The sequence below is a fragment of the Carcharhinus amblyrhynchos genome, chromosome 11 (genome assembly GCF_965287045.1).
Source record: "Carcharhinus amblyrhynchos chromosome 11, sCarAmb.v2.hapA, whole genome shotgun sequence".
NCBI classification, from domain to species: Eukaryota; Metazoa; Chordata; class Chondrichthyes; order Carcharhiniformes; family Carcharhinidae; genus Carcharhinus; species Carcharhinus amblyrhynchos.
Genome location: NC_137334.1, coordinates 83,501,036 through 83,513,828, shown reverse-complemented (window position 1 = coordinate 83,513,828; position 12,793 = coordinate 83,501,036). Strand labels below are relative to the sequence as shown.

General features: G+C 43.9%; 1 protein-coding gene across 1 annotated transcript in view; it reads right to left on the bottom strand.

Annotated features, from left to right (window-relative positions):
• Positions 1 to 12,793, bottom strand: part of LOC145350299 (contactin-associated protein-like 5) — a 644,548-nt gene that overhangs the window by 395,612 nt on the left and 236,143 nt on the right. Inside the window, exons 5-6 of the mRNA XM_080199493.1 lie at positions 6,653 to 6,856; positions 2,139 to 2,323 (exon numbers count right to left, since the gene is read on the bottom strand). Of these exons, the coding sequence (XP_080055619.1) occupies positions 2,139 to 2,323; positions 6,653 to 6,856 (389 nt within the window). The remainder of the gene's footprint in view (positions 1 to 2,138; positions 2,324 to 6,652; positions 6,857 to 12,793) is intronic.

Below are 12,793 nucleotides of genomic sequence, written 5' to 3'. Positions count from 1 at the left end.
AGGGGTGGTTTGGGTGGAGGGGTGGGGGGGGATCATGGGTGAATTGGAGTGGAGGTGGGGTGTGATGTGGGGGGGGTGATGTGTGTTGGGGAGGGAGAGTCGGGGAATGTAAACACTAAAAAGTTCTTTGACTTTTTCAGGATGTTTGAGAATTAGAGGTTAGTTTGATGAGGTTGGCATGCAATGTCTTCAGGAATGACGTATATGGCATTGAGGCGAGTCCTGGATATGAGATTATTCATGATGAGTCCCTATAATCCTATAAGTAGGATTTGTTACGTCTCTAGTCATTCGGAACAAATGTGGCAGAGTTCTCGATAAGGAAATAATAAATTATTTCTGTTGTGCTTCCTGACTGGGGAAAGTTGTTCTCAAGTGTGCATAGTAATTACATTTTTAAAAATTGAACAATTTGTGTTTGGAGTAATTTCAGTGCTTTATCCCACCTTGTTTTTCATCATTCCAAGCGTATTATCTCACTATAAAAACTGGTTGGACAATGGGACCTCCGGGGAGAAATGTGCAGAAAACTGGTCCAAGTTATCTGGATTGCCAAATGTTCCATTGGACAAAATTTTCCAACCCTTCTCACTGGTGGGATCTTCCAGTCCTGCTGGTGGTGAATCCCATTGTATGTTCCCCAGCAGCACAGGGTACGCGGCACAGGGTACGCGGCACACAAATCCCTGTAGTCATCAGCGGGACTGGAAAATCTTGTCGCCGGCCAATGGCGGGCTGCCTCTGCCACTGGGGAATTCACCACCACGGCAGGCATTTAAAAAGAGATTCTTTAATTTTAAAAATTATATTGCAACCAACGTGAAGCCAATGGAGTATGAGATGTCACTCGGTGAGACAACATGCTTCCACAAATGGGACAGAGTTTACTCCATGCTTAGCAATGCGAAGCAGTTTACATTGATGTAAAAGGAAAACCAATTGACGTCCAACAGATTGTACAAGACAAGACATCCCCATTTGGACAACAACAATAAAGAAACTGTAACATTAATCAAACTCTGGTTAACCAGTCCAGGGTCAGGTGACCTCACTTGACGAAGGAAGAGAGTGCCCTTGAAAGGGTACAGAGATTTATCAGAACGGTTCCAGGTGTAAGAGACTTTAGCTGTAAGGTTAGGTGGGCGAGGTTGGAATGGTTCTTCCTGGAGCAAAGGGGTTTGAGGGGAGATTTGACAGAGGTGTACACAACAATGACAGCTTAAGGTAAAGTGGACAAAGCAAATCATTTCTTGTTAACTTATAACGAAGGGACACAGATTTAAGGTTTCGGGCAAGAGATGAAATGGGGACTTGAGGAAGAAAATTTTTATTCAATGAATGGTGATGACCTGGAACTCAAAAGGATTCTGGATGGGTACTTGCAGGAAATAAACATGAAAGCTTTGGAGGTAAGACGGACAGAATGGTACTAACTGGATTGCTCTACAAAGAGCCCCCATAGGATCCACAGAATCCTTACAGTGCAGAAGGAGGCCATTCGGCCCATCAAGTCTGCACTGACAGCTATCCCAACCTGGCCCTAACCCCGCAACCCTACATATTTATCCTGTTAATCCCTCTAACATATGCATGCCAGGACACTAAGGAGCAATTTAGTGTGGCCAATCAACCTAACCTGCACATCTTTGGACTGTGGGAGGAAACCGAAGCACCCAAAGGAAACCCACGCAGACACAGGAAGAATGCACAAACTCCACACGGATAGGAAGTCCAAGCTGGGAATCAAACCTGAGTTCCTGGAGCTGTGAGGCAGCAGTGCTAACCTTGGTGCCATTGTGCCACCCTGGATTGCCTCTTTCTGTGTCACAATGACTCTTTGACAAATATTTGTTTAAGGAGAAATAATTCATTCATCTCAGATGAACTTCCTCCCATTCTCCATCGTCAACACATCATTCTATTCATTTCTCCCTCATCTTGCTTCCATTTACATTGATCGCTGCTGCAACTTGGGGTAGCAATTTTTACATTCTAACCATTCTCTGGGTCAAACACGGAGTCCTTATTGGATTTATGAGCGCCTATCTTAGTCCTGATCTCATTTGCAACATGAATGAAAACTTGGAAATACTTATGTTCAATGTTTGACTTGCCTTCTTCTCAGCTACAAGTCTCACCTCGTAATCAATATCCAGATAATCAAACTCTCCCTTGGTTCGGAAGTGCTGCGTGTGCTTATCCACGGTGAAATTCACTTGCTTGTTGTAGCGTTCAATTGTAATGGAATGCCAGTGCTGATCGTCCAGCAGGCTCCCCAGCGTGACCGAGGTGTGACCGTTGATGGAATGCAACTTTGTGCTACCTAAAATGCAGAAAAAAGTACGGTCACATTTTCACAAATCAATGAAAACCTCGGCAGATACGCCTGAAGCATCAAAATGGAAATCCAGCTGAGCTATATAATGAAACATGGGAACTTTTAAATCAACAGAGAAACTGGTTTGATCAATTTTAAATGATGGGTATCCACCTGAGACATTGAAGTTTACAGCAGGAAAAAAGAGGCTGATTGTAGAATCAAAGGATCTTACAACATTGTGGGAGGTTTCTCAGATCATTTGGCCTTTACAGCTCTCTGGAGAAGTGATTCAATTAGTCGTTCTTCTTCTCTGAGAGTTTTGCTAAAGTTTAAAGTTTAATTATTAGAGTCACAAGTAGGCTTACATTAACACTGCAATGAAGCTACTGTGAAAATCCCCTAGTCGCCACATCCGGGTACACGGAGGGAGAATTTAGCATGGCCATTGCACCTAACCAGCACGTCTTTCGGATTGTGGGAGGAAACCAGAAGATCCAGGGGAAGCCCATGCAGAAACGGGGGAAGAACATGTCAACTCCGCACATACAGTCACTCAAACCAGGAATCAAACCCAGGTCCCTCGCGCTGTGAGGCAGTAGTGTTAACCACTGTGCCCTTATAATTGTTAGCTTTGTTACCTTTTCAGGTAATTATCCAATTCCCTTTTGCAGGTGACTGTTGATTCTGTTTCTGCCATGCTTTCGGGCAAACCCTGGTCACTGACGCGTTTGGTAAAAATATATTGGCAATTATCTTAAATCTGCCTCTTCTGAATATGGACTCCTCTTCCTTCAACAAGATCCCTCGGAATTAAATCTCTCCTTAAACCTCTCCACTGGAAAAGGGAACAACCCCAGCTTCTCAAGTCTCTCTGCTTAACTGAAAGTTCTCGTACCTAAAATCACTGTGATAAATCACCTTCGGACCTTTCTCAAAGTTCTTGATGACCTTCTTAAAGTTTGGTGTCCACTCTTTGGGTACAATAATCCAGCTAAAACCTAAACCAGGGATTAACTGAAGGGAGTAATTATGTACTTCAAGCCTCCATTTATAAATAAATATTTTTAATGATTTGTCACTTCTCCTGACACCTTTGAAGGTATGTGTATATGATCCTTACACACCTGTATCCACCTTAAAATGACACCATTTTTAAAATTTTATTGCTCCTCATTTTTTCCTTCCAAATTTGTCTGCCAATTTTTTCTGCAGTCTCTCAATTCTGTGCATCTCTATTATTGTTTTGTCCCTTCTTCTCTCCATTTTTCAATCTCCTTTTTCTATCCACACTATTTTTGAAGATGGCATGAGTTCTACTTCCAACACTGGGTGGAATTTAAACTTTGAGCTAAACAAATATTTGTCTGTGATAAACTCAATCTGCACCTCATCACTCTTTTCCCTCTCTCCACAGAACTCACTATGTCTATACTCCATGAACTCTTCCTTCCATATATATTCTTCTAATCGTGGCCATCCATTTGACCTTCCATTTTGTGATGATGTTACTACCCTGGATCAATGACCAGGGGTCATCTCCAATTAGTTCCTTTAATTGAGCAGATTGGGCCTGTACTATTGAGCAGATTGGGCCTGTTCTATTGAGCAGATTGGGCCTGTACTCGTTGGAGTTTAGAAGGCTGAGGGGGGATCTTATAGAGACATATAAGATAATGAAGGGACTGAATAGGGTAGAGGTAGAGAGATTCTTTCCACTTAGAAAGGAAACCAGAACTAGAGGGCACAGCCTCAAAATAAGGGGGGGGGGGGTGCAGTTTAGAACAGAATTGAGGAGGAACTTCTTCTCTCAGAGGGTGGTGAATCTCTGGAATTCTCTGCCCATTGAAGTTATGGAGGCTACCTCGTTTAATATGTTTAAGTCACGGGTAGATAGATTTCTGATTGATAAGGGAATTAAGGGTTTTGGGGAGCAGACTACGTTATGAAGTGGAACTGATCCACTTCAGATCAGCCATGATCTTACTGAATGGCGGGGCAGGCTCGAAGGGCTAGATGGCTTACTCCTGCTCCTATTTCTTATGTTCTTATGTATTTATCTCCATTCCTCCAAGTGACATGAAACCGCTTCCACAAACACGGCACTTTGGTCTTTTAGCATCACACAGCCCCGTCCCCAACACACCACATCACTTCTGCAACCACTAATTTGCTCCACAACTTTCACAATTCATGCTCGATCCTGAAAAGGCCTTATCTCTCTCCCAAGACGATCATTTCTCCAGTATAGCCACAACGTCCCTCCAATGGGTGCAAATTTGAGGGTATTTTGTACTCAGTTGGTTTGGCCACTCGTCACCACTGCTTTCTCAGCTCATCAAATAAAGCCTTCACCAACTTCTGCAAAACCTTTCCACTATCCTAGGAGCATTTTCTAGTTTCTTATCTCCACTGCCAACCATCCTCTTCGAACTTCTCCCTTGTCCATATTAAACGCCTATCCCAATCGACACTTGCAGACTTCCTTGTCATTAACTATCTGTTCAGCTGCCATGCTGCTTTCCTTTGGCCTGCCAACCTTGCCTCAGGCTCCACACATGTTAGTCTGAATCTGCAAATCAATTTTGTTGTCTTTGACTTGTTCCTCGTGCATTCTCACAGTTCATCTTGTCAATCGGGCACAACTTCTTCTCCATTGACTATTTCCACTAAACTGCCATTTTTATGGTTCTTGTGCTAGTTGACGTTGTGAATGATTGCCTTTCCTCAGGCATCCTGCATGTTTCTTGCTAACATTCTAAAAAAAAACTAACATTACCGCTCACTCTTCAAAAATGTTCCCTAGTCTTTCTTCCCACACCTCCGCTTGTCCCACTGGCAGCCCCCTTAAAATCAGTGAAAGTTTGTCACTTTCTAAACTTATGCCCCTCCTTTCCATTATTTTGTGTTTGAAACTCTCTGATCATGCTTACTGTCTACCGATATAAGTGAATGTAACAAAGGTCAAGAAAGGTCTCCTCAATAACCATTCATACAGTGCACCTTCCCTCCTCATCTTCCTCATATTTTCTGATTCCTTTCACACTGCCAATCAACTATGTACCCAACTGCCATGACCCTTGCTCGCTTTCAGTCCAATTTATATAACTGTTGCCACAGCATTTTCAACGATGGATAAGCTTCACACTTTGCCCCCACTGCCACCATCATTATCTGTTGCAAAAACAGAAAATACTGGAAAATCTCTGCAGGTGTGACAGCGTCTGTGCAGAGAGAACAGAGCCAACGTTTTGAGTCTAGAAGACTCTTAGCATCCCCACAGTGCAGGAGGCCATCAAATCTGCACTGACTCTTTGAAGGAATATCTTACCCTATCTGCATAGCCCCATGCTTTTACCATGCCCAATTCCCCTTAACCTACACTATTTGGGATACTTCAGGGACAAGTTAGCCAATCCACCTAATCTTTAGAGTGTGGGAGGAAACTGGAACACTCAGAGAAAACCCACACAGACACAGGGAGAACACGCCAACTCCACACAGACAGTGACCCAAGGCCAGAATCGAGCTTGGGTGTCTGGCACTGTGAGGCAGCAGTGCCAACCTCTGACCCTTCGTCAGAGCTGAAGAGAATTGGAAATAGGATGAAATTTATACTATTCTGTGTGTTGGGAGTTGGGGGGGTGGGGGCTGGGGGAGGGGTGTGGGATAGGCACTGGGAGCTGGAAGAGGACCAGTTCTTACTGTTGCTGCCACCCCCACCCACCCATCCTTACCCCACTCTACCACAACAATATAAATCTCATTCTATTCCCAGTTGTCTTTAACTCTGATGAAGAGTCATCCAGAATTGAAATGTTAGCTCTGTTCTTGCTCCACAAATGTCGGCTGGGATTCCCCAGTGTCGTTCACCCCACCACCACTGCCAGTGAGAACGGGGAATTCGGCGCTCACCCAAATCTCCATTCACAGCAGCGGAATGGGAGAATCCCAGTTGTGGACAAGATTGGAGAACCCCAGCCCCTGTCAGACCTGCTGCTATTTTCCAGCATTTTCTGTTTTTGTTTCAGATCCTGGCATATGCAGCTTATCATTACCTGTAGGGCTTCCTCAAGATCTTTCTTTGACCATTCCTCTGCCCCACCCATAACTTGCCCCACAAGATGGATTGTAGTTCATTTAGTTCTAAGATGTGGCTGGATATTGCACTTGAGGCAATCAGACGTAATGGGGAAAATGCAGGATTAGGCTATTGATTCGGACAATCAGCCATGGTGGAACAGTTTCGAAGGTCCAAATGGCTTCTTCCTACTCCTATCTTCTGTGTTTCTATGTTTCTATTATTATTACAGATTCGTGTATTCAAATGCTTACCTAAATTGATCTCCAGTGAGAGTTTGCCTTTCTTTAGCTCCAGTGTGATACAATCTCCCCTTTGTCCCTCTCCATGCAACATAACGCCATCACTCTGCATTGTCTTGAACTTCAAAGAAATGATGTCCTTGACGGTGCTCATACTCTTTTGATTGAATCTGTAAAGTAGGGAACTTCTCCCGTCAAAGTCAGCCACGTCAGATTCTGCAGAGGAAGAAAACATACTCATGTCAAATTTCAAAAAAATTCTCAATGAGCCGTGGCAAAGCTAAAATGGAAGGGGCTGAATTTCCATGAAGAGTCAGCCACAGTGACTGCAGCTGCAAATCCAGGACTAAGCCCTGGAGAAATAATGTAACTATTGGATTACTCTGGATCTGTGAATGAAATTACAGAAATCGATCTGGAGGAGCCCTGCAAGAGTTCATCACTCACTGTCAAATAAGGTTTAATTTATTTCCATTGGCGTCATCCTAATATCTGATTAGTACCCCCCTCCCCCACCCCCCGCTACAGATTGTAACACATTGCCAGGTAATGACCATTCCAGTCTCCAGCAAAAGAAAATCAACAATCCCATCCCCCCCCACTTGACATTTAATGGAATTTACATCACTGTATCCCACTATCTTGGGGGAGAGGGGGCCACCATTGTCCAGAAACTGAAATCATAGAATCCTTACAGTGCAGATGGATTTGGTCCATTGTTCCTGCACTGACAACAATCCCACCTAGGTCCTATCTCCATAACCACATGTATTTACTCTGCTAATCCCCATTGACACGAAGAGGCAATATTGCATGGCAAATCAACCCAACCTGCACATCTTTGGAATGTGGGAGGAAACCGGGGCACCTGGAGGAATCCCATGCAGACATGGTGAGAACGTGCAAACTCCGCATGGACAGTGATCCGAGGCCAGAATTGAACCCGGATCCCAGGTACTGGGAGGCAGCAGTGCTAACCACTGTGCCACCATGCCATCTGTAATAAGTCTTTGGAGGCAAAAGTCCCTTCATCAAAATCAATTTATTTACAACTCTAACAGCAGTGCATAGCGTGCTAACAATCAGCAGTCTACCTCCGAGGGAGGAACTGCCACTCCCGGTTAAGTGCAAGGCAAAGACTCCCTGATTGGCCCATCAATTGGATCCACTCTTTTTATTGTCAAAACAGTTATACAAATACAAAAGTGCGTTACACTATTCAAAAAATGCCATCTCAATTACAGATTATAAAGCTAACGCTCAACAGCATCAGTTACAAACTTGTCATTTAAATACAATGATACAAACAACAAAGCACCATAACGGATGGCTGGTATGCTTTGCAAGTTGTCCACAACCCACCTTCCAAGCTGCAGACAACTCACAACAACAATAAGTCAGTGACTTCTTATGTAAACTGTACCGATGGCTAACCCCATCCATTAGCCAATAACAAACAACTACTACCGTGCACTAAGAAAGTGTTCATTGTAGGTTCCCTTTGACTTTCCAGGGCCTCTATATTTCTCCCTCCTGAGGGTTCAGCTCTCGGGACTACACATTCTGAGAGTGACCTTCTGGAGATCACACCACAGTATAACAACAAATATCTCCATTACAATACAATAACCATTGTGAGTCGTCTGCAACCTCCAGGATTTCATCTTCTGGATGTTCCCACCTCCCGGATTTTTGCCTGCCTGATTATCCGGGGGTTACTTTATCCTTTACGCCAGGCAATCCACAAGGATAGATTGTAAACCAAAAAATAGAATTCACACAATGTAACAAGCAGCTCTGTTATGCTGGAAATAAACATTGTAGATTATCTGCAATCCTCCAGGGCATTGTTTCCCGGGTTTTTCCCCAGCCGGGAGTTGAGAGGAGGGGGGGGGCAACCGTCCAGAGGAAACTATGTCCAGGGTCCTTCCCTTCCCCAAGGGATTAGTCTAACAGAAGCGCATACAGAGTGCTGGCAGTTAGTACACTATCTCCGGGGGTGTCAGAGGAACTGACACTCCTGGTTAAGTACAAGGCAAAGACCCCCTGATTGGCTCTTCAATTGGATCAGGGACATCTTTTGGTGCCCAACCAAATAAACAAAATTAAATTAACTTTGGGACAACTCAAAAGGGGCAGCTCCCAAAAAGAGGGAAACTGTCCGAAACAAAAGACAAAGTGGAAAATAAACTTAAAACATCAAATTAAAATGTGATTAAAGGTGTCAATAATGCACCCCAGTCCCTGCGGATCTTTAATCAGGGAATTCATATTCCGGTAGACCAACCTCAATGGTCTGATTGATGTTATTACACCATCCTAAATGGGCCAGCCCTTTAAATACAATGGCTGCAACAGGAGGTCAGAGGCTGGGAATTCCGAGAAGTGTAAGTCATCTGCTAACTCCCCCAAAAATGATCCACTATCTACCAGGCACAAGTCAGGAGTGTGATGGAATACTCTCCACTTGCCTGGATGAGTCTGGCTTCAAACAATATGAAGAAGCTTGACAGCATCCTCCAACACCTCACAGCATCACTTATCTTCAAGCTCCCTTTCCTTCCCTCCCCGTCCCCGACTCCTTGGCTCTGCCCGGTCATCAGAATGTTTTGCCACATTAAACCAGGACTTCTCAGTGTGGAAGATAGACAGGCATCACATTATAGAAGGAATGGAAAGCATTATAAAGATTTTTTTTGTATTATGTGGTGCTGTCTAAGAAATTGTTTTCTTCAGCGATCTAGAATTACAATCAATGAGTTTCCATTGTGGAAAGCAATATATATTCATTTGATTTGAACTTTCAAAATACTATTTCTTTCTTGGTGTGAGAGTAGGTCTGTGCACATAAGTCCTTAATAACTGTCAGCATTAATGGAAAAAAATACTGAAAGAATCCAAATGAGTCAGCATTGCATGCTTGCAATTTTGGGGGAAAATATCATTTCCTTTTCAAAATAATTGATTTCAGTCACTGTTATTATGGGACTTTCATACCAACATTGAATGCAGTTTTTTTTTCTGTAGATTTGTCCCTCTGAAGCTGTGGAGTATGAATCGCTCTCTTTTAGAAAATTGACTTGGATGTATCTTAATCTTTAATTGGGTCACGAACATTCAAGTCACACAATAAAGTAATTAAAAATATAAGAGCTCCTTGAACAATGAGATGTGGAATTATCTTCCATCAGCTTTCAATAAAGGTTTATCAAAACTCTTCAAGCCATTGCCAGTAAGACATTAAATTACACAGTAATGAACAGGTAACCTAGCAGAATGTTAAAGTTTTCAAGTTAGAGTTTATTTATTAGTATAACCGGTAGGCTTACATTAACACTGCAATGAAGTTATTGTGAAAATCCCCTTGTCGCCTCACTCCGGCGCCTGTGGGAGAATTTAGCACCATCAGTGCACCAAACCAGCACGTCTTTTGGACTATGGAAGGAAACCTGGCGGAAACCCATGCAGACAGAGGGAAAATGTGCAGACTCCAAATACAGAGTGAGCCAAGCTTAAAGGAGGAAGAAAGGCTGGGTTCCTAGTTATCCTCTCAGAGTTAGAAACCATAGAATATAAACCATAGAATCCTTACAGTGCAAAGGAGGTGATACAGTCCATCAAGTCTGCACCAACTTTCTGAAAGGGCATCCCACCAGCCTCCCTCCCCACCTCCCCCCACTGCTCCCATCCCTCCCCCCCCACATTGCACGCCCACCCCTCCTCCCCCCAGCCCCCATCACCACACTCTGTACCACCTAACCTACACGTTCCTTGACACGAAGGGACAATTTTAGAATGGACAATCCAGTCCACATCTTTGCATCGGTTACTTTATGTGATTAAGGGGAATCTTAGCTGAAGCTTTTCAGTCATACTATTCTCAGATAAAATCCATGCTGAGTTGAGTATTAAGTCTCAGATATGGAAGGGAAATGGCGGTAAGTGTTGATGCACTTGGATTAGCAATTCAGAGGCCCAGATGAATACTCTGGGTGCATGGGTTCTCATTGATGGTTATTCTAGATCGGTGAAGAAAACAATTTCTTAGACAGCACCATATAATACAAAAATAATCTTTATAACGCCTTCCATTCCTTCTATAATGTGATGCCTGTCTATCTTCCACACTGAGAAGTCCTGGCCTAATGTGGCAAAACTTTGTGATGACTGGGCAGAGCCGAGGAGTCGGGGAAGGGGAGAGGAGGAAAGGGAGCTTGAAGGTAAGTGATGCTGTCAAGCTTCTTCATGGTAGGTGGTGAAATTTCAGTCATAAAATCTCAAATTGACACTTAGTCTCAGTGATGGTGACTAATGATCATTTTTTAAAAATCTGGTTGGACTAAGTTTATTTATTCGTCACAAGTAAGGCTTAAATTAACACTGCAATGAAGTTACTGTGAAATTCCCCAAGTCACCACACTCCGGCGCCTGTTCAGGTCAATGTACCTAACCGGTGCGTCTTTCAGATTGTGGGAGGAAACTGGAGCACCTGGAGAAATCCCATGCCGGCACGGGGAAAATGTACAACCTCCACAAAGACAGTGACCCAAGCTGAGAATCGATCCTGTATCCCTGGCACTGTGAGGCAGCAGTGCCAACCACTGTGTCACCAAGCTGCCTTAATGCCCTTTAAGGAAGAAAGCTTGTGGTTGTCTGGCCTACATGTGACTTCAGAATTACAGCAGTGTGGTTGAGTGTCTTTAAGACAGAGAGAGATAGGTTCTTAATCAATAAGGTGATCAAGGGTTACAGGGAGAAGGCAGAAAAATGGGGATGAGAATCATATCAGCCATGATTGAATAGCAGAGAAAATTCAATGGGCCGAATGGCTCCTATATCTTAATGTCTTCTGGTCTTATTCCCCGTCCTCGCTTGCAGTAGTGGCGGGATGTGAATGGCCAGAAAATTTTGGTCCTCACTTCTGTTTGTGTGATCATGTTGCATGCAAATTGTTTACAGCCTGTATGTGGCCTTATGTAGAACAGTCAGAGCTAAATCCATTTGGGGAAAGGAGATGAATGTTTCTTCTCACTGACAGTTATTCAAATCCTAAAAAATTGCCAAGTCGACAATGACATGAAGCCCACACTGACACCTGGGGGCCCCTGGCCCTAGACCACCGGGAGTGGCGCAAGGGCCTCGGGGGAGGGAGCTGCGGAGTTTCATCATTGAGAGCAAGCTGAAGCCAAGCTTCAAAGGAGGTGTAGCAACCCGGGCACACAACCTATCCGCTCCTCCAACCCCTATCTGCCCAACATGTTACAGAGACTGAAGGTCACGCACTAGCCTCCTCTGTTATCTGAGAACTCAGTTTTAGTGCAGAATCATAGAATCCCTACAGCACAGAAGGAGGCCATTCAGCCCATCAAGTCTGTTACCGACCACAATCCCACCCAAGTCCTATTCCAATCCCCCACATATTTATTCTGCTAATCTCCCTGACACTAGGATCAATTTAGCATGGCCAATCAACCTAACCCGCACATCTTTGGACTATGGGAGGGAAGTGGAGCACCCGGAGGAAAGCCATTCGGATACGGGGAGAACGTGCAAACTCCACACATCCAACATCGGAATTGAACCCAGGTCCCTGGTGCTGTGAGGCAGCAGTACTAACCACTATGCCACCATGCCACCCAAAGAAAGCAAGGCATCCTCAATCCTGAGGAGCTGTCTGAGAAGATGAAGACAGCAGTGATTACAGTTGAAAAGTGCTTGATTAATCCTGGAGTATTTTTGAGACATTTTGTGGCCACACAAAGTACTGTGTGGGTGCGAGTATATTATTTTCTTCGTTAAAAGCACTTACATACTATGGAATAACTTTGATAGCTTCAAATGTAATGCCGGCTGAGCTTTTAATCTCAGTAACTGTCCTTCACCTTTGAAGCCCAGAGTTAAATCCATTTGGGGAAAGGAGATGTATGTCTCCTCTCACTGACAGCCATTCAGATCCCAAAAAAATCAAATGGAAGGTTCTGTGAGTCATCGCCAAGTCGGCAATGACCTTCTGTCCGCCTAATCTCCCTGTTTCAGGTCTTCAGAGAACGAATGGTTTGATATGTGACAATGCAGGCAAAGAGAGCACACAAGACAAAATCTGATTAGCTGCAATCCTGGCTGAAGAAGGTGTGCAGCATAATAACATTATAG